The sequence below is a fragment of the Magallana gigas genome, chromosome 8 (genome assembly GCF_963853765.1).
Source record: "Magallana gigas chromosome 8, xbMagGiga1.1, whole genome shotgun sequence".
Classification (NCBI taxonomy): domain Eukaryota; kingdom Metazoa; phylum Mollusca; class Bivalvia; order Ostreida; family Ostreidae; genus Magallana; species Magallana gigas.
In genome coordinates this window covers 45137723-45157832 of record NC_088860.1, presented here as the reverse complement: position 1 = coordinate 45157832, position 20110 = coordinate 45137723, and the positions used below count along the sequence as shown (strand labels likewise).

Genomic DNA, 20110 nt, shown 5'->3' with positions numbered 1-20110 from the left:
TGGAAGCATCATCGTATCTTCATACTCTCATATAAAGGTAAATAAATTCACATAATTTTTTCCGCCTTTTATTTTCATTGGTAAGTTGGTTCATCTCACAACCTTATAATTAATCAATTATAGAATTCCAAAAACCTTCGTTTCACATTTCAAAATTTATTTTTAGTTACTACACAACATTGTATTGTTGAATGTCTTGTCAAATCTTTGAATATTAGAAAATTGTCTAACGTTTTACAATATCTTAAAAGATTTTTTTTTGTTTATTCATATAATAAAGCACCCAAAAAGTATTTAGATTTGATATATTTCACTAGATGGACGACAAAAAGAGAAATTTTGCGAAATGGGGAACAGACTGGCCAAAGGCCATCGTTCCCTACAAAATCCAAAGAAGCATAGGTAAGGTATTCCAAATTAGGTTGGATATAGTATATCAAAATTTCGTTTTAAGTAACAGAAAGATACACGTGCATAGTGCAATGAATAATTGTTGCTTATTTTTTTCTGATGTTCTGCAGTAAGGCAAAAAAGTCGCGATGTCATCAAGAAAGCTATCAATATATCAATACTCGCACCTGTTTAAAATGGCTACCATACACTCGGGCACTTTCTAAGCAAGTAGGACACAACCATTATGTGGAATTCCAAGACAGATAGTAAGTTTGTGGCAAAAAATACCCATACGAATGTTAAAAAAACCCCAATATTTTAATGTAACCCTTTTTCACATATTTTTCATTACAGTCATATCAAAGAGATTAATGTACGAAATAACACTTATTGTACTAAAAAGTGGAGTTTCATTCCATTTAATGAAAAGGTACTTTTGTTACTTGATTTTCAAGACAAGCATGTTCTGTAACTATGGAGCACGGTAACATCCAAAATGTTACGCCAAGATGATTCACGCATTTACTTAGTGTATCTTGCGATTCCTCATACGAGTGTTCATTTTGAAACGTATTTATCTTAGTTTATAGTACGGAAAACCCTGAAAGTCAAGGACGTTACTTATTCTTTTGAATAAAAACATACATATATTTTATTTTCTCTAGGACTGTTTGATGTCCGAAATACAGTTATTACAACGCTCACAAATTGTATTGCAGTTATACACAAATAATTGTTGAAATGTTTTCACCCTTGAGCATTTTTACAGATTGTATAAACTTTCCAGAGTTTAATCCATATTGTTTGTACTTTTCGTCCGGAGACGTCATCGTTTTTAGTTAATTTTAAAGAGGACTATCTGTCTTTAGTTCCTGATTTCTATTCAACAAAACAATTTACCCCGTCATTATTTGGTACATATAATATAAGGAAAGTACTTAAGTTGATGTTATAATATTATTTGGTTTAAAGCCGACCTCATAGAAATTGTATATGTGTGTTAATGAACGGTATTCAAAATCAAGTTCAGAGGAAAAAATACAAAACAGGAGCAGAGAAAATACGGACCTCTGAAAAAAAAATTAGAAGTAGGATCAGGTTCCACGGAGGAGTAGGAATCCTCTGCTGACCGGTCACACCCACCGTGGACTCTTTGTCGTAATCGGGAAAACAGAAACATTCGTATACACTTAGGTGATTTATAATGGTTTAACAATAAGTTTGAAAACCGTCAGTCAACGTGCGAACTAGTGGGAGATTGTATTTGAATTTAGAATATTATTTTTGACATTCTACAGTTTATTGTTGACAATAACCTTGTTAACCTTAATTTTGATCATGCATCATGACCTCATTTTTGCAGGATTTCATTTTTAAAAAGTCTTACAGTAAGGACTTTTTTTATTTTTTAAATTAAAATCTGAAACTATTGCTAAATTCTGTCTACTAAATTATCGATAATATGCACTTTATTTTTCATTAATTGCCGGGAATAATGGCCATGGCTTAACGAAAGCTAATGTTTATAGACCGACATCATAATAGAGGGTTTTGAAAATTAAAATCGTAATTCGTCAAAATAGTTAATAATCATAGTTTATTTCTGTCTCATATAACACGTCTCGATCAAAATCGCAAGCGCAATATCACTTGTTTATTTCATTTACGGTCGAATGTTACTCCTTCTGCTTGTTTGCCCCTTTAGTTTCGTTAAGTTAATTAGCAAAGCTCTAAATAATATCAGTAAGCTCTTTAATTTGATTCTACGATGAATTTTCACTGGAAGAAGACATTATTTTAGCTTTTAATCGCTTTCTTTCTAATTTTTAACCACTCTGTGACTTCAATGGAAGAAGTACTATTCCCCCAACTTTCAGTCGTGCTTGTGATTTTTCTTCATTGTTTTACTTCATTATCATAAAAAGTGGTGTCTTGTCCAAAGCCGTGTCATGTCTATTTATTATGATAATCAAATACTTGCAACATTGTTGTTCTATTTTTCGTAACGACATACTAATCAAAGCGGCGTTTTAGGTTAATACAAAGAAGTATTGAACAACGTTATTGTCATAATTCATACTTTATAGGACTTGATTACGTGACCAGCCCGTATTTATATCCCAATGTACACCAACAATGACACATTATTTTTAAGATAATATGACTAACTAGACTCTTGTTGCTATAGCAACAAAAAGGTCTTCCGTTCCTCATGTATTAATCTGCACAAAAATCCAGTTATCTTGTAAACAGAAAATGGATACATGTACATTTTGTCTTTCCTCAAAGTTTGGATGTTCAAGTTTTCGCTAGTTATAATATCTCGTTGAAAAAAGTTTTTTATCTAGGGACCGGAAACGAACAAACGGAAGTGATTTAAAAAACGGAAAGTAGATATGTTAGTTCATTTACCTACGTACGTTACTGTTCATCACATTGACTAAAATGTTTCTAAAAAAGTTAAAAGTTTTAAAAAAAGTTCTATTGCTTTTGAACATTTCAAGTATTAACCGGAAGTGACGTAGGACCCAATGAAACCCTTTAAACACATGTTCAATCAATGTCCATTATCTATAAAAGTCTTGATCTATCACAGTTTCTTGTCGGTACTTTGTTTTTAAACAAGAAGGCTACCTGAGATATTTGAGATGTCTCACCGGAAGTAGATCTTTTTTTTACCATGTGTAGATGACTTTTTGTATTTCTATAGCTAAAATGTTACTTCAATGCTAAATAACCAAAATATTTTTAAAAATATCAAAATTGGGTGTACTTCCTGTGACGACCGGAAGTTACGCCGGATAAAACAAAATAGTGTTAACACATGTACATACATAGGTCTATCATCCCACAAAGTTTGGTTGTCCAAGTCGTTACTGTTTTTGAGATCTCGTCGAAATCAGGTTTTTGGTCTCTGGACAGGAAACGGGCAAACGGAAGTGTTAAATGTAAACTGTATTCAATATTTCTTGTATACTTGCCTTTGTACATTATTTTTCATTTATCTAACTAAAATATATCAAAGGAAAACAGTTAAACTGATAAACAGCTCGATTTTTTTAACTCTTCCGGTATGGACCGGAAGTGACGGAAGACATAATGAAACCGGTCAAACACATCTTCAATCAAATGTCTATCATCCATGAAAGTTTCGTGTCTTGATCGCTTATAGTTTCTGAGATCTCGCAGGTACAAAATGTGTTTTAAAAAAGCTACCTGAGATAATTGAGATATCTCACCGGAAGTAGAAATTTTTTGTTGATATTACATCGCAGAGATTTCCTATGTATAGATTTATTCTTATATATTTATTCTATTGACAAAAAATTTGATACGTAAAAAAATTTATTTTTTAAGTGCTTCCGGTGACGACCGGAAGTTATGACGAACAAAACAAAAGTGTTTAAACACATCTACAGCTATAGGTCTATCATCCCACAAAGTTAGAATGTTTAAGTCTTTACCGTTTTTTAATTCTCGAGGTGACAAGCTTTTTGTCGCGGGACAGGAAACGGACGACCGGAAGTGAATTTAGAACATTTTTAATTCAAATCCTCTAGATCTTTTTATTTTCTGTCATTCCTGAAAATTTTATAAAAATCCATCAAGACATCTCTGAGAAATTCACGAGAGAAAAAGGGGAAAAAAATAATAATAATAATAATAAGAAAGAAAGAAAAAACCTAACAATCACTACAAGGTCTTCCGTTGGAAACGGAAGACCTTAAATATGTCTAATTTGCCTGTTGCAATGATGTACTTTGATTATTGTGACATACTGTGAGACATTTCCAGTCGTAAGAAACTATTATGTTTATATTTAACAGTGTGTGTACAAAAAAAGACTTTTCTTTTAGGTTGATGTGTTTGTTATGTGATTATGGCTAATGTTTTCTTCTGTTTTAGTGGATGTTATTCGTATGTTGGTTACGAAGCTGAGCGTCCTCAAATAATTGGAATGTCGGAACCCGAGTGCATGAATGTAAGTAGTACATCTAATTGTGTTGCCTTGTGAAAAGCAAAAAAACGGAATCATTATAATTAATGTCAATTACGTCCGTCGATTTGCATTGTTAAGCTGACAAACTTGCCTTCGTCTAGTGACTTTGAGCAACCGCACACGTATCGCAAGGTTTTTTTAACGTGTCTCGTTACACTTTTATGTTAAGTACATGTATCTTAATATTCGATAGAAAACATGAGATAATTTTCATTTCTTGTTTGTTTTCTTCATTTTATAAAACACACTTTTGCGAAAAAAAACTCATTAAGGTCTTGCTATTAGAAAGTTAAATTACTAACTGTAACAAGTTGGTTTCATCGTTATGAATATATTTTACACATAAAATCGTTGACATCAGTTGATGTGCTATAAGCATTTGTGATTGAGTTCCTGGTTATTGATTCTAAATAAACTATCTGTCAAAAAGCCTGATGATTAAACTGAAACTCGTCACCTCTTTTAAGTCTTGGCAAGTTTTGATGAAGAAGTTTTTTGACTGAAACTGTCTTGCGAAATTTTACAATTTAACTGTGGTAAATATTTGCTTTGCCGAAATTTGATACGCCGTGGAAATGAACTATTTATGGCTTGGTAAATATCGTGTTCAATTTTCGTATCTTCGAAGACTAATGAAATTAACATATATAATTTGATTAACATTATTATAAACTTTAGGTCTACAAACACTTTGTAGTTTGTGGTTGAAATTTCAATCGCCGGGTACATGCTTGAGACCATTGACTGGTGTATGTGTCGTCACAAACAAAATATCTAATACTTTCAAACATTACTTAGTCAAATTATTTGTTAGGGAATGTTCAAAATCTATGCCAAGTTTCTCCTATGTGTCTCATTTTATAAATAGAAAATATTTGCTATCTCAATTATTTCCGAACAGGCCTCGTATATTTTATATCTTTTGATAGCAATAAAAAAAAATGAGGTACACAATGGTTTAAATGAAAATATGCCACTTTAGAATGTAACAGTTATTGTCTAGTCTGTACTTTCAGCAATGCGCCACCACCTGAACTATTAAATAAAATAATGTAATTTAAAGTTATGCACGAAATTCTTCTAAAATTTTGTTACAGAATTCAAAGATTAATACAACACTTTGATCATTTGTGAAAAACCAAGATAAACACCTCTTGCCCATTCTAGATAAATTAAAATCAAAATACTTTGATGAAAAAAATATATACAGACAGGCTGAAATGCGTGTATTTATTAGTGTCATTGGGTATTACAAATGCACCTGGTTATACAATGTTAGAATATGCTTTATAACTTTTCTTTGTTTATGAAACCACCAAGTTATTTCTAATGTTTCGATCTTTCGACACCTATGATTTGACACATGCAAGAAAGTATAATTACAAGCGGATTATCAGTCAATTCTCTAAAAAGTTAAAATAAAAAGAACAACAGAATTCATCAATCCTCAACATGTGTATATGAATATTCCTTCTTTAGCAAAATAAATATTCTTTTCATAAAACAATCAATTTTATAATGAAATCAATATATTCGAAGCTTTTGTTAAGTGTGGGAGTTTAGAACACAGCGAGAAAAACATGAAGTACTTGATGAAAAATGCATTAAAGATTTGCATATTTTGAAAAATCATAATAGATATAGCTGTACATTAAACAGGGAATTTTGAAAAATCATACCAAATATAGCTGTACATCAAACAGGGAATCATATTCTATTTTCATATTGATCATTTGGAAATCAGCACTTACATATAGGCAGGAAAAACAATGACTTTGAACTCGTGACTAACAAGCTTTATTTTCTTTATACCACTAACATTTATTTCCTTAATGAATCTATTTTGGTAGGTTGGTACCGCGGCCCACGAAATGCTCCATGCTGCGGGCCTTGTACACGAACACACTCGTAGCGATCGTGACGAGTATGTACGTTTAATCAAAGAAAACCTGGGTGGAAATATTAACAATATAAATATGCGCAAGGCTGATACTTATGATCTTAACCCTTACGACTATGAAAGCATTATGCAATACTCTCTGAAGGTAAGAATCAGTAATCTTACTTTTATTAATTACATGTCTGGGACAAAATCAAATTGATTTGTTAGGTTTAAGAGTGATATTCGTATGAATCATCTCAAAACCATTTATTGTATACTCTTGCACTATGATATTCTCGATTCAGATTTTAATTACTCGATAATTATAAATACCTAAGGGTTGAACCCTGTTCATTCAAAAGTATGAACATTTCCAAGATGTCACCTTTAAAACGCTTCATCTAGCTTAGCAGATTTTTAAGAAACGGGAAAATTGCGATGTTTGCGGGGATTTTGTATTCAAACAGCCCAGATGATGCTTATGTTCCTTTTCCCCTGAGTGAAAAGTTATGACGTGTCAAAATAGATTTCTTGGATACTTTCCCTTTCATTAATTTCAGCTACATTTTTTTAAGGGTATGTGCATTCTTATTAACATTCCTCCAAATGTGCTGCATAACTTACTGGAACAAACTATATTTGTCTCGAAATACATTGAATAAAAAGGATAAAACTTATTAAATTATCAAAAAAGGGTGATACTGAAAATAATGTTTTATCTGATATGATTCTAATCGTTGCCTTTAAGCGTAACCCCTGTAAAAAAAAATGAAATGTAGTGTAAACATTTGCCATGAGGAGTCTTAATATTGGTAATTAAAATATATAATATTGGTAATGTATTTAAATATTTTTGTTTTGTTTTGCAGGAGGGTTCTATAAACAGAAAGCAAACAATAGAGTTCTTGGACAAAGATCTTGAATTTTTGGCAGGATCTAGTGCAGGGGAGGGGCTGGATTTTTATGACATCAAGGATGTTATAGTAAACTATCAATGTGCAGGTTAGGTAGTCCTTAGTTTTTTAAAAATGATATGAAAAATAGATTTTAAATTTAGAGAAATTGGTATTTTTTTTTCATTTTTTTAAAATTATTGTTGTAAATTGTTAAATTTATCATTTTGAATTAAACATATTTTGTAATGCACGAAAATAACAAGCGTTTGTTAAAGGAACAACTTTTTTAAATTCTAAAATCACAACTGATGAATGTTTGAGAGTGAATTATTTTATAACACCGTTAACATAAAACGACATGTAGAAACCAACACAGACAACTTGGAAGTTTTTTACTTAAAGGTGATTTTCAAATATGTCAAACTAAGATTAGTATGTATAAAAGGAATGCAAACCATTAATAAAGAATGAAAAATATTCGTTTTATCATTTCATTAAAAACTCAAAAAGGAGTATGTGGCGTCATCGTGGTTTTTTTTTCGTGATTTTCTAAAGACTTAGCTAAAGGTTTCAACGTTCTGGTATTTAAAAAAAACATATCTCCTCTCTCGCCCCTAAATCAAATTATATATTTACTTTATATTATATATATATATATATATATATATATATATATATATATATATATATATATATATATACATATATATATATATATATATATATATATATATATATATATATATTATTACATTAAACAAAGCAACAAGTCGGCAAAAAGCTAAAATATTAACCATTTTTCGATATCAATCTGTTTTAAAAATGAAAGTACACTTCCTTTTTTCTTTTTAGCTCACCTGAGCTGATAGCTCATGTGAGCTATTCTGATCACATTTTGTCCGTCGTCCGTATGTTCGTCCGTCCGTCTGTCTGTCCGTCTGTCTGTAAACTTTTCACATTTTGAACTTCTTCTCTAAAACCACTTAACAAAATTCAACCAAATTGGCTCAAAGCATTCTTATAGAAAGATGCATATAAATTGCAATTAAAGACTGAGGAACTGACGGGAGTTGATTTTGTCGATGTTATTTTGATATGTTATCTTGCATGACAAGTACATGTAGTTTCTAATTTAAATTACGCACATTTTGTAATATGAATTTTTTGACTTTTTCGACCAGAATGTCGAGAAACCCCCATATGAATCATGTTAAATAATATTTAAAGATAAAATTAATTCAATCAGACTATGTATCAGTAATAGAAATATTTCTCGAAAATTGTATGGATCCAAGCAATATTGAACTCTAATCTCGATCTACCAAACGCTCGGCTGACACCGTAAATATCCGACAAGGATTTACGGAGACAGACGTGCGTCGAGTTGAACGAGACTATATTGAACTCTGGCGTAGGAATACATACGACCACAAAAAATATTTAAATTGTTCGTATCATTTAAAATCTGACTATTTTCAAGGTATTTATAAAAAGGTTTCCTTGAAAAACAATTCTTTAGCATACATTACATCGAATTCATCAATTATTTTCAAGAATTAAGTCTTGTCAGCAGCAATGATTTGTGCTGAGGTCCAAACACTGTTTCACTTTCGGTTTGACTGAGTTACTGCATAGGAGAGTTGATTAAAATCAACTCCCAAAAATGAAAGAAAAATTTTCATTCAAAGCGGAGAAAACCTCAAAACTGTACAAAGGGGGGGGGGTGCATTTAAAAAAAAAAAAAATTTTCTCAAGAACTACTGAGGAAAATTCAACGTAATTTAGCATGAATAATTCTTATGGAAAGGAAAATATGAATTGCAAAAATTATGGGCTAATTCTGTTTCAAATCTGAGTTATTACGAAAATAAGAAAGAAAAGGCGTGTTTCAAGTAATTTATAGCATCCATGAGTCTTGGTAAAATGGGCAGCCATAACCAGGCCAGAGCAAAACAAAAGATTGGCAGTTATTAATCTGCCAATCTCATTAAATTTTCAAGATATTTACTGACCAGTATATTTGTATTCGCTGTTATATTGTTGCAAAATAATGCCTAATTGGAATTGACGATTGCCGATCTTCCCCGGCTTTTATTTTGCCTTGGCCCGGGTTTGCTAACCCATTTTACCAAGACTCGTATTCCATAATTCTAAAACAAAGGTTCTTTGTTTAAAGCAGCCATGACACTATATGATAAACGGGTCGATCTGACAATGATGAATTTGTTTGTTGTGCAACAGTTCGTGTGCGAAGGGAATCTTTGAAACATGCAAAATACATTGGTGCCGATGTTGTGAAGTAAATTGAGGCTAAATATTCCAATACGTTGACAGTTTTCACATATGACGGTGGTGTTAGCTTTTTGTGATTTTCGTTTCGTTTTCATTTTTGCTTTGCATTAACCTGGGAACTGTCGCTTGTATTTCCTGATTTTTTCGTATCAAATCAAACAGAAACTCAAACAGTTTACTGTTTATCCGCGCAAATTAAGCAACTTCTGATGTATTAAGAAAGAATACAACTGCAATTCATTTTGGCTATCGGTAATTCGGTATCATATTTGCGTAATGGAAGAATAATGCAATATGTTTTGTTGAGATGCTCGGCATTTTCTCGAGTTTTTTCAGTTTAAATAGAGTTTAATATCGCTGACGGAAATATGTAGGTATATACATGTATATGATTCATTTTGAAAAATAAATTGTGTTCTTTATTTGTTATAGTGCATGTTTCTTGTGTTTAATTGTTTACAATTTCTATTTAGTTACCATATTTGAGTGTTAAGCTTCAAATTATAAGCAAGATACAAAGATTTACTCACAATTCTATGTTTGTACACAGATCTGAGGCCATTCATTTTTTTCCATTTTAAATGCCGAATTGGAAATACCAAGTTAAAAATCTTAAGCTGAATGTAATAAACTCATGTGAACAAAATATGACTCAAACCTGGCAAAATTTTTAGCCCATCTTGCTCATAATTCTACGATTGACGCTGAACTTTTGGTTGATCATTAGAAATTATATATGAATTAGAGTATGTTAAATACTTGTACACAAAAAAATTAAAGAATTATATGCTGTATAACTACTCTCTGGGGCCCCCTCTTTATACAATAAATAATGTGAAATGTTAGTAAATAAAAACGACATCGTTAAAACAGTTTCCATAGTAATGACACATTTCTGGTGCGGGGATAAAAGAATTATCGCTATTCCTAAGAAAATATAACAGCGGAAAATTATCCTGGTTTGTAGCAATTTGTTATTTTTGAATAAAAATGAAAATAATGGGTGGGCCATAGTAAATTAGTGTGATGTGCCTGTCAATACGGTAACATTGATTTTTATAGCTCTTTAACATATCACGTGACAACATTTTTCATTCCAGTGTATTCATCAATCGTGAGTAAAGTTATAAAAGTCACGAGTTTACGCGATGTTAACAACAGTCATTTAATAATAATGGAGAAGAGAAATTAAATTGTTAATTTTTTTTTAATTTGAGAAATTGAGCGCATTGAGGTGCAATTTTCTTCTTCACATATATATATGTAGGATTTTTGTGATGAATTACAATAACCATTATATTTAAAAAAAAATACAATAACTGGTAAGTAGTTGAGGAAGAAAATGTACCTATACGCTCTCATATATTGTGATCGCTTTATTAAGTGGGGGAGGGGGACAGAACGAAAATACAGGGAATTAGAAGTTATATAACAGTGTACCCCTATCAAATAAATAGTTCTATATCTTGCGTAGGATTTTTTAATTCTGTGTGAAAACAGTATTTCATGAAGGTACAATTTCAAAGATTACATGTATGCAAAATAAGTGTACAATTCGAATACTTTACAAAATTTATTTTTTTATCATTCTACCGAGGTCCATATGACATTGTGAACACCCACTTTTGCTCAGGTGAGCGATGTGGCCCCATGGGCCTCTTGTTTTAACACATAATTGAGCTAAATATCTTCAAGTGAATGTTTCATGTTAAGTCATTGTCCCGCCTCTAATCATTAATTCAAGTTAACAAAACTTGGCGCTTAAATCGATTTTGAACTTCATTTTTATGCGTCATAAAATATGTGATATAACTTGACTAGGAGGTATTTCTAAAAATATTTTTTTGAAGATTTAATGATTGATCATAAAATTTGTTCAAATGAATACATTGGAAACAATATAAAGTGTTTTTTGTCTGATTGATTTAGACGGTGTGGGGATATGAATGGTGACCAGTGGACTGGCTCCAAGGACAGTCCAAACTTCATGACCCTCACGTTTGACAGCAAATACGTTCAGGACAGGCCCGCGAGGAAAGGATTCCGACTGAAATTCAACGCAATTCCACGAAAAAGTACTTGATACATTGTGTTTTATTTTAAGCGATAATAAATTAACTCATGATAAGAGAAATACATTAATTAATCAGAAAGTGTAACAGGGTGTCATTTGTTTAAAACATGAATTCCCTATTTTTACGTAGAATAACAGTAAAAAGGAAAAAAAAAATTAGAGAGATTCCGTAAATTTTGTTCTAGGCACAAAAAGGTATCTATGAAATAAATTATTATCAACATAAACTTCGATGTTTTTTACTATCATTAATTTAGGCTGGAACAAAAATGCACCGTTACCAAAACAGTACAAATATGAACCTAACTTCATTTTCCGCTAAAACATTTTTTGGCAGTACTTTTATATCAAAAGTTTTTTTTTTACTCAACATAATACTGCATATTTGCTTTTGGTTTTATCTCTCTAAATCATTTTGATAATCGTATGGCATGTAATACAACAACATGTTTTGTAAAATGCCTAAAAATGATATAATACACTAATCCTCGTAATTTTGATTAGTTAAGTAATATATTTTTTTAGGGCAAAAAAGGCTAATACTGTTCAGGTAAATTAATACATATACTACAAAACTTTCAGTATTATCATCATTTAATTTTTTGTTAAAATGTATCGATAATAGGTAGGGATTTGACAACTAATAGAGGAGATTTGTACAGAAATATTTATCAAAATTGTTAAAGAAGATGTATGATTTTTATCTCTCAAGTACCACTGCCATTTATGAACTCTATTTTATTCAGTGTAAAATCATAAAAGATTTTTCTTAAATTTTTAAAAAATATTCAATTGTCATTGTCATCAAAAATATGTCATTGACCTACTTTCCGAAACGAAAAATAATGAAAACTATCATTGGTGGATTTTGTTTTCATTCTAAATAAACGTCATTATTTACGGACCTTTCGGGTATCAACTCATGATTAACTTTAAATAATTTTAATAATTCTAAATCACCCTCATGGTTTTAGAATGACTTATCATCTTTTGAAGTTGCTTCAAACGAGTATATATTTGTTTTAAAAACAACATGTTCCACCAGGTTTGTTTACTTGTGCCATAAGAGAGTATTCAATATATATGTGATATGTAATTCATAGATATATTACCTTGTCAATCAAACCCCTGTCTAAATGGAGGAACTTGCAACAATAATGGAAAGTCATTCATATGTACCTGCTTAGCGACGTATACTGGAAGACGGTGTGAAAGTGAAGGTAACCAATTGAATTGCTTCGATGCGTGTCTGCCATAGAAATATATTTTAGTTTATATTCATTAAAGCTCACCTCTTCACAATGTTCTAGTGAGTTTAAGCTTTTCTGATCACTTTTTGTCAGTCCGCCTGTATTCCTTTTTTTATGACTCTAACTACTTTATAACATCTGGGCCAATTTCATCAAAACTTGGCAAAAGTTATTCACAGGTAAAATGTTTGTCAAAAATGAAAAATCACACTTTCTTTGAAAGAAAGATTCTTAGATTTTTTTTTTTAAATGTTGATATATTTCAAAATATCTTTCTCAGTAGGAAGTGGTGCATTACGGTTTACACAGGGATAGGGAAAATTCTTTCAAAATATTTCAGATACTGAAATAATTACCGGAGCTTGATATTTAACTTACAATGTCTATACTACAATATTAAAATAATAGACTTGAATTTTGGGGCTTTAATACCGAGAAATCGGAATAGTACTGTCTTTTGTTTTATATATTTTTGACATCATTGGTACTTGACGATTAACAATTTGTTTTTATTTTTCTCAGTCAAGCTTCGCTAATTATTAATCAAGGATTTTTTTTTTTTGAAAAATCCGGAAATCATTCTGCATGTCAATATGGTGTGTAATTTAAAGCGAGTAAAAATGTTGATAAAAAAGTATTGAATTCTTCAATAATATGAATTAAATTTTAAGATGAAAGGTATTTACAGTCTCAAAATGGTTTGTTATGAATGTTTTGACTGTTATTGTCAATGCAGCTGCATTTATTTTCTCCAAAATCGTTTCGGTGCGATTCTGCAATTTTTTGCTGTATTACGGGTATAAAGGAGGCATTTTAACTGTGGTGAAGGTATGTACCGAGACACAGTTAGATTATTCCAACTAAGCAGAGTGTAGTGAAAGTAATAGCATTATTGTACGCTTAAAGCTTGGTTATGTAAATGTCAACAATACTGTGTATATGTTTCTATTTTATAAATGTCCGATATCATATGCAATGCCAAACCGTGCACTCACGGGTCGAAGTGTAGTGTGGATTTAAGTCTATAACATGTTTTTTCCGATTTGTACTCAGGATTTTATCCAAATTGTCATAATATGTTGAGTCGGATTCTATTATGCTTATTTAATAAGAGTTCTTTTAGTCAGGTGATCCCTGGATCCCTTTTCCTCTTATCAAAATATATCCGGTGTCGTCGTTGTAGGCGAAATCGTGTAACAAACATGCTGAGAGATAAATTGCATAAGTAAATTCAAAATTACCTGATTACTGTAAATTCCTTTTTTTAAGCGAGTACCTTATTCTGCGATTCCACTGTTTTGAATCAAATTGCGAGAATAAAACAAATCACAAGCACCATTTTTTGGAAAGTTGCTTCTCGCTCTTTTACGCGGATATTAATTCATCGCGTTTAATTAAGAATCTTCAGTAAACGATGTTGATTGATTTAGGCACCGGAAACGTATTTAATGCCAGTCTTGTTACATATGGACCTATATAAAGCTCAATAGATTTAGGACAGTGTGTATATATAACATATTTTTTATGAATATAGTAAACTGTAAGCGGTCAACTCTTGGTTGGGAGTACGCGTCTACTACATCTGTAACAGTCAGCAATCGAAATTGTCAACGGTGGAAAGATTCCAGTCCCCATGGTCATTCTTTCACAGCTTCATTGGGAGACCAGGGAAACTATTGCAGGAACCCGGACCGGGAACCGAATGGTCCATGGTGCTAAACCACAGATCCAGCAAAGAGATGGGAATACTGTGATATTCAAAAGTGTGGTAAATATTAAACACGCCAACTTTCATGAATGTTTCGGGTTTTTTATGCAAAAGACAGTTTGTTTCCTCTTTAAAACACAATGGTCAAAAGGAAAACAACAACAATTATATTTTTTTATTGCTACCAAATATTTGGGCGTGTTGTTATGAAATTGCTTTGAATTTAGGTTATTTTTCAAGTTTGGGTATTTTTATTTAAAAAAAAAATACTTGAAAGATACAAAGAAGTGAATTTTTTTCCCCAAAAAATGGCGACCAAGGGACATAACTTTGACTATACGTAGAAAAGTAAATACGATACATGAAGTTGGACGGGGTTTATCATTCAGACGAAAAATCCAACTTGTTTAAAATGTTTATTGGTCAGTTTCATTTAACTGATACAAAAACAAACAGGAGAAAGTTCGTTATGATCTATTTTTGAAACACGTCCGTTTTTTATTAATTATATGACCGCAATAGTTGCCTCGACAAAAAGGGAATTTATAGTGAATGTGGATTGATTAAGACATGTACGAAAGCCGAGAAGGATCATTCGAGATTCGAGATTCGAAATACGATATTCGAAATACGAGATTCGAGATTCGAAATTCGAGATTCAATATCTAAATTAACCAATCAAATATCATGGATCTGAAACCTGTATCCTAGCAACATCAAACTGTTCTAAATAAAGATCATTCGTACATGCTCTTTCCTACAAATACATGTCTTAATAGCTCGTATATAGTGGTTATAAAATGGTTAAATTAACATTGATGAATTAACCCCACACAGTATAAACAATTAAATTAGAAATAACACTGTTGGCTTTGCGAATCTAAGTGGTTTTGTTTGCCCTGTATGTATTTCCCCCCGAACAATTGTAACCCGAAGTGTATTCGCCCCAACTGTGTAAAAATCGGCTCGCGAAGAAAGATCTGTTTAATCTAAATGTTTTAGCTATGAAACGAAACTCAATGAAATAATCGACATGTCAAAATATAGGTTATGATAAAGTTTTAAACCATAGAAGATATAATGATTTACAATCTCAAAGACAAAAATTCAGATAAGAATAGTGTATTGTAGGGTATGGCAATGCCATTGTCGATATGAGAGAGAGAGAGAGAGAGAGAGAGAGAGAGAGAGAGAGAGAGAGAGAGACAGACAGACAGACAGACAGACAGACAGACAGACAGACAGAGAGAGAGAGTTTTGTAGTGTCAAATTTTATTTAGAATTTGAAATTGATTTGATTCGTTACAAGCATATATAGACAATAATTAAGCCTCTAAAACGAGAAAAGAGAGGAGGTAGCTAGGGTAGGGCAGACCAACTAGCAAGCTTTAATTTTAACGGTGTTAGCGCACCTGTGATTTACATCGACTCTCTCTCTCTCTCTCTCTCTCTCTCTCTCTCTCTCTCTCATCACCTAGCATTTCCTTTTCCGTGAGGGGGTTTGGGGTATTTGTGATGTCTTACATTAGCTAGCGAAAATAATAAAAAAAACATGAAATTTTCTTTAAATTGTGTGCGGATGTTGTACGCCAATAATCTGTTTTCAGTATATACATTTCAAGAGGGGGGGGGGGGCTATATAGTCCTAATTAATTTGTCAGTTATTCTGTCCCCACTTTGTTTTCTCTTCGTTTTCCAGGTTTTTTTTATTTGGCTCGGCAAATTAATATAAAACTTTCTGTGTAGCTCCATAACGATGCACTGTAGATAAATAATGAGAAGTTTTACTTTTGATAAACAGGTACATATCCGTACTTGATTTTTAATTTGACTCTTATAATCGGATTTAATATTCCAATAATTATAGGGTAGGAAAGAGTAGACGGGACTTTTTTGCGCATATCCTACTGTACCATTCATTCAACACAGGTATTAGCACTCATCGAGTTCGACTTGCTTTCCTTTTTTTATCTACTGGATTTAAAGCTATTAATTTTTGAAAATATTTTGAATTTATGGCCTGATTATATATAAATTAGAGCTGCGCTGGTGCATATATTTACCCAAATGGACCAAAATATAACCAAATGAATCTAAAAATTTTGACAAAATTAGTTTTAAACGTACGACTCTTTTTCAATTCTAATCGATATGTCCTTTAGAAAAATCTTGAACCACATTATAAAATGAAAGTTTCCAATTACACTATACATAGCTTCTATCATGCATTTTGACCCGTGCGATAGTTTAAAACAATTTTCAAAGCATTTAATGTAATTCAACCGATCATTTTTGAAATTTAATTTTCTGGATCCCCGCCTGATACATGTACGTCCGCCTCCATGGACATTAGAATTACATGTACGTTGACCATATGTACACATTAACTTAATCGGCTATGTTATGGGACGATAACATTTTTTATCAATGTTTTTGCAGGATATGTAACGAATAACAGCATATTTGTGGGTTTTTGCACTGATTATTTGAGATAATTTGCCGCCATCTTTTATGCATTTCACACAACACTCACAGTTTCTTTATTTGGTGTTCTGTGTGTATGGCGACAAATTGGTAAATTTGCACCACTCACCCCTTGTAGCTTCATCCTGATTACATTTTATCTGGCTAAGTGTAATGTAGTAGTATATTAAATACACACATCTTTGTTTGCAGTGCTTATTTACATCTTTAGAGATTTACTTACAAAAAAAGTAAACATTTATATGACTTATATGTAATTATTGTCAATTTTGGTGCGGGGGGGGGGGGGGTAGGAAACTACAGAGAAACTTAACTTGGCTGTGAAACATATGCTTTTATTCTTTCTTGTTGATATATCAATGAATGAATTATAACAAAATATATGTACAACAATTAATTTTGAAATATTCATGCACAATCAAATAAAAGGTTTTACTGTTCTCTGCACAAGAAATCGGCAATGTGAACAAATTGGCACCCTATCATCCCTACCTTTAATTGTAGAGAGTAGGTATCCTTCTATATTGAAAACAATTCCAAAAGACTCATAATAAGTTGTTTATTGAGGAAAAGGAAAAAAAATTGTATTTATCAATAATTCCGTATGATGTGATAATATCTCAATGATTTGTTTATAATCATAGTACTAGTGTATCACTGTATGCATACATAAAAACGATAAGTAATGCTTATATTTATTAGTGAAACAGGACAGATTATTTATATTTAGATTATTTAGATACATGTACTAATCTTCATGCGGGGATCTAAAAAGGAGGGGGTCAGGGGATCTGGACTCCCTCCTCGGGAAAATTGGAGCTTATTAAATTTACATAGTAAATTTTTTTAAAATTGGCCTAGGATCCCCTACAGAAAAAATTAGCTACGCTTATGAAGTTCTCTACCATAACCGCATTTTTACACAAAAGGGGTGAATAAACCCGGGTTTTAAACTATTACTGGTGGTGAAATACCTTAGGGTTCAAACGCATCAGGTGGAAATGCACCAGGGCAAACAAAATCACTTAGATCTGCGAAGCACACTGCATTATTACTAGTCTACTTAGATATTCTGTGTAAAAGTAAATACAAATACAGGTGACACTCTATGGCTCGAACTTCGATCTCTCGAAGTTCTTGATCTCTCGAAGTGAGCTCACGGTCCCAATTTTTTTCTCTATATAACTAAGCAAATTTACTCTTGATCTCTCGAACTCCGATCTCTCGAAGTTCTTGATCTCTCGAAGTAAAACCTGGGTCCCGTTATACATATTTCATTGTTTTTCACTCTTGATAACTCGAAGTGATTGCTGTGTACACACGCGGCCGATCAAGGGTATAATTACACTGTATAGCTACGCGTGGACCTTACCTGAATGGTTAAGTGAACCCCTGGGGGCTAGCGTGGTAGTGTTAATTGGTTGTTTACGTAAGTGACACTTCCCCTTGCTTCCTTCAAAGGGTAGATAGGTAATTGTAACTGATCTATTAATTTCAACAACTTGTGAAAGTTACGGTAAACTGATCTTTATAAAATATTATATAGTAATGATTAAGAAAACATTATAAAATATTATATCGTAATGATTAAGAAAACATTATAGGCTTAAAGGTTTTTTAATGTGAAAAAATACACTTAATAACCACTCAACTAAGTTCTGTATTGTTTAAATTGAAGTAATGTAGCAGAAAATACGATTGAAATTATGTTAGACTATCCTTCCATGTTATAAATATATATTTCCGGCTACTCTAATTTTAGAACCAAAATGACCGGAATAAAAATTTCCGGATTTTTTTAAACTTTCGATCTCTCGAACTCTTGATCTCTCGAAGTTTGATCATGGTCCCCTGAAGTTCGAGTTATCGAGATTCACCTGTAATTATTTAGTTAGGTAGGGAGAAGTGAACATAGCATTTATTTGTATATAAGAGCATGTACGTATGATTTTTATTTAGAACAGTTTGATGTCGCTAGGATACATATTTTCAGATCCTTGATTTGATTGGTTAATTTAGATATTGAATCTCGAATCTCGAATCTCGTATTTCGAATCTCGTATTTCGAATCTCGAATCTCGAATGATCCTTCTCGGCTTTCGTAGACATGTGTATATATTTCATCGATACCTATAGTGGCTGATAAAAAATAAAACAAATATATCTCCTTGTAAAAAAAGCTCATAGAAATAAGATTTGTAAGAACATTCTCAATATTAGAGTGTCATTGATCAATGATATTATTGTATGATTTAAAAAAGAATATATATTTTTTAAGTGACGGCTCCAAATAAACATTTAACTACCACTCCCTCTGGAGGAGTAACACATTTTGGATGTATATTAAGATAACCGGCAGTGACTCGGTGAGTTATTGTGACTCAAAATGATCCTAATAGTCACTGCAACCGGTCTGACGTTTTTAATACATTTCAGCAACACCACCTAATGAATGTTTAATGACCGCTGGAGGAGCAGACTATTTCGGCCATGTTAACACAACCGTCAGTGGTCGCACCTGCATGCGCTGGGACTCCCAATCACCTCATGGTCACAGTTTTGGGTTTGCCAAAGATCAAGGGGACTACTGTAGAAACCCTTATAATGATGAAGCTAAAGGACCGTGGTGTTTCACTACTGATCCCAACAAGAGATGGGAATTCTGTAACATTCCCTGTATGGTAGGCACTCAAAATACAAGTCAATAAACGTCTGACACCTTAGATAATTTTTGAATTCAATTTGATTATCTTTTAGAATTTGAGTTATTCTTAAATTATAAGAAATTTTCATAAAATATTGACTTAAAACTGTCAACTTTATTATGAATAATAATACATTTTAGAAACAAACAGCAATTTAAAATGCTCAGCGGGATATGAAATTGGTTGGTCACGTGATCAAATGCTGTGAAGCCCGAAGGGCTTCTAAGAAGACTTGATCATGTACCAACCAACTTCATATCCCGGTGATCTTATTAACATTGCTTTTTATTTCTTATTCACGTTTTAAAAAGACAAATTGTTCAGAACTGTTAAAGGGACTTGGACACGATTTGAGCTCAAAATTTTAATTATTTTCCATTTTAAATGTTTAGAGTGGGTAATATGAGTATGTTTAATGCTTTATCA

General features: G+C 32.0%; 1 protein-coding gene and 1 long non-coding RNA gene across 2 annotated transcripts; both read left to right on the top strand.

Annotated features, from left to right (window-relative positions):
• Positions 1-346: 346 nt before the first annotated feature.
• LOC136271021 (zinc metalloproteinase nas-1-like) lies at positions 347-7282 on the top strand. The gene is made up of 4 exons (XM_066070087.1): positions 347-402; positions 4300-4375; positions 6244-6438; positions 7145-7282. Exons 1-4 carry the CDS (start codon positions 347-349, stop codon positions 7280-7282), a joined length of 465 nt encoding a protein of 154 aa, XP_065926159.1.
• A 4109-nt stretch (positions 7283-11391) lies between these two features.
• LOC136270551 (uncharacterized) lies at positions 11392-19654 on the top strand. The gene is made up of 4 exons (XR_010708329.1): positions 11392-11538; positions 12641-12757; positions 14322-14555; positions 19416-19654. It is a non-coding gene; the product is annotated as an uncharacterized lncRNA (long non-coding RNA).
• Positions 19655-20110: the final 456 nt, after the last annotated feature.

Bases quoted from the DNA above. Each gene is read 5' to 3' on its own strand.
- LOC136271021 (XM_066070087.1), top strand. From the start codon at position 347: ATGGGGAACAGACTGGCCAAAGGCCATCGTTCCCTACAAAATCCAAAG. The intron at 403-4,299 runs GTAAGGTATTCC...CTTCTGTTTTAG, and splicing joins CAAAATCCAAAGAAGCATAG to TGGATGTTATTCGTATGTTG. The intron at 6,439-7,144 runs GTAAGAATCAGT...TTTGTTTTGCAG, and splicing joins TTATGCAATACTCTCTGAAG to GAGGGTTCTATAAACAGAAA.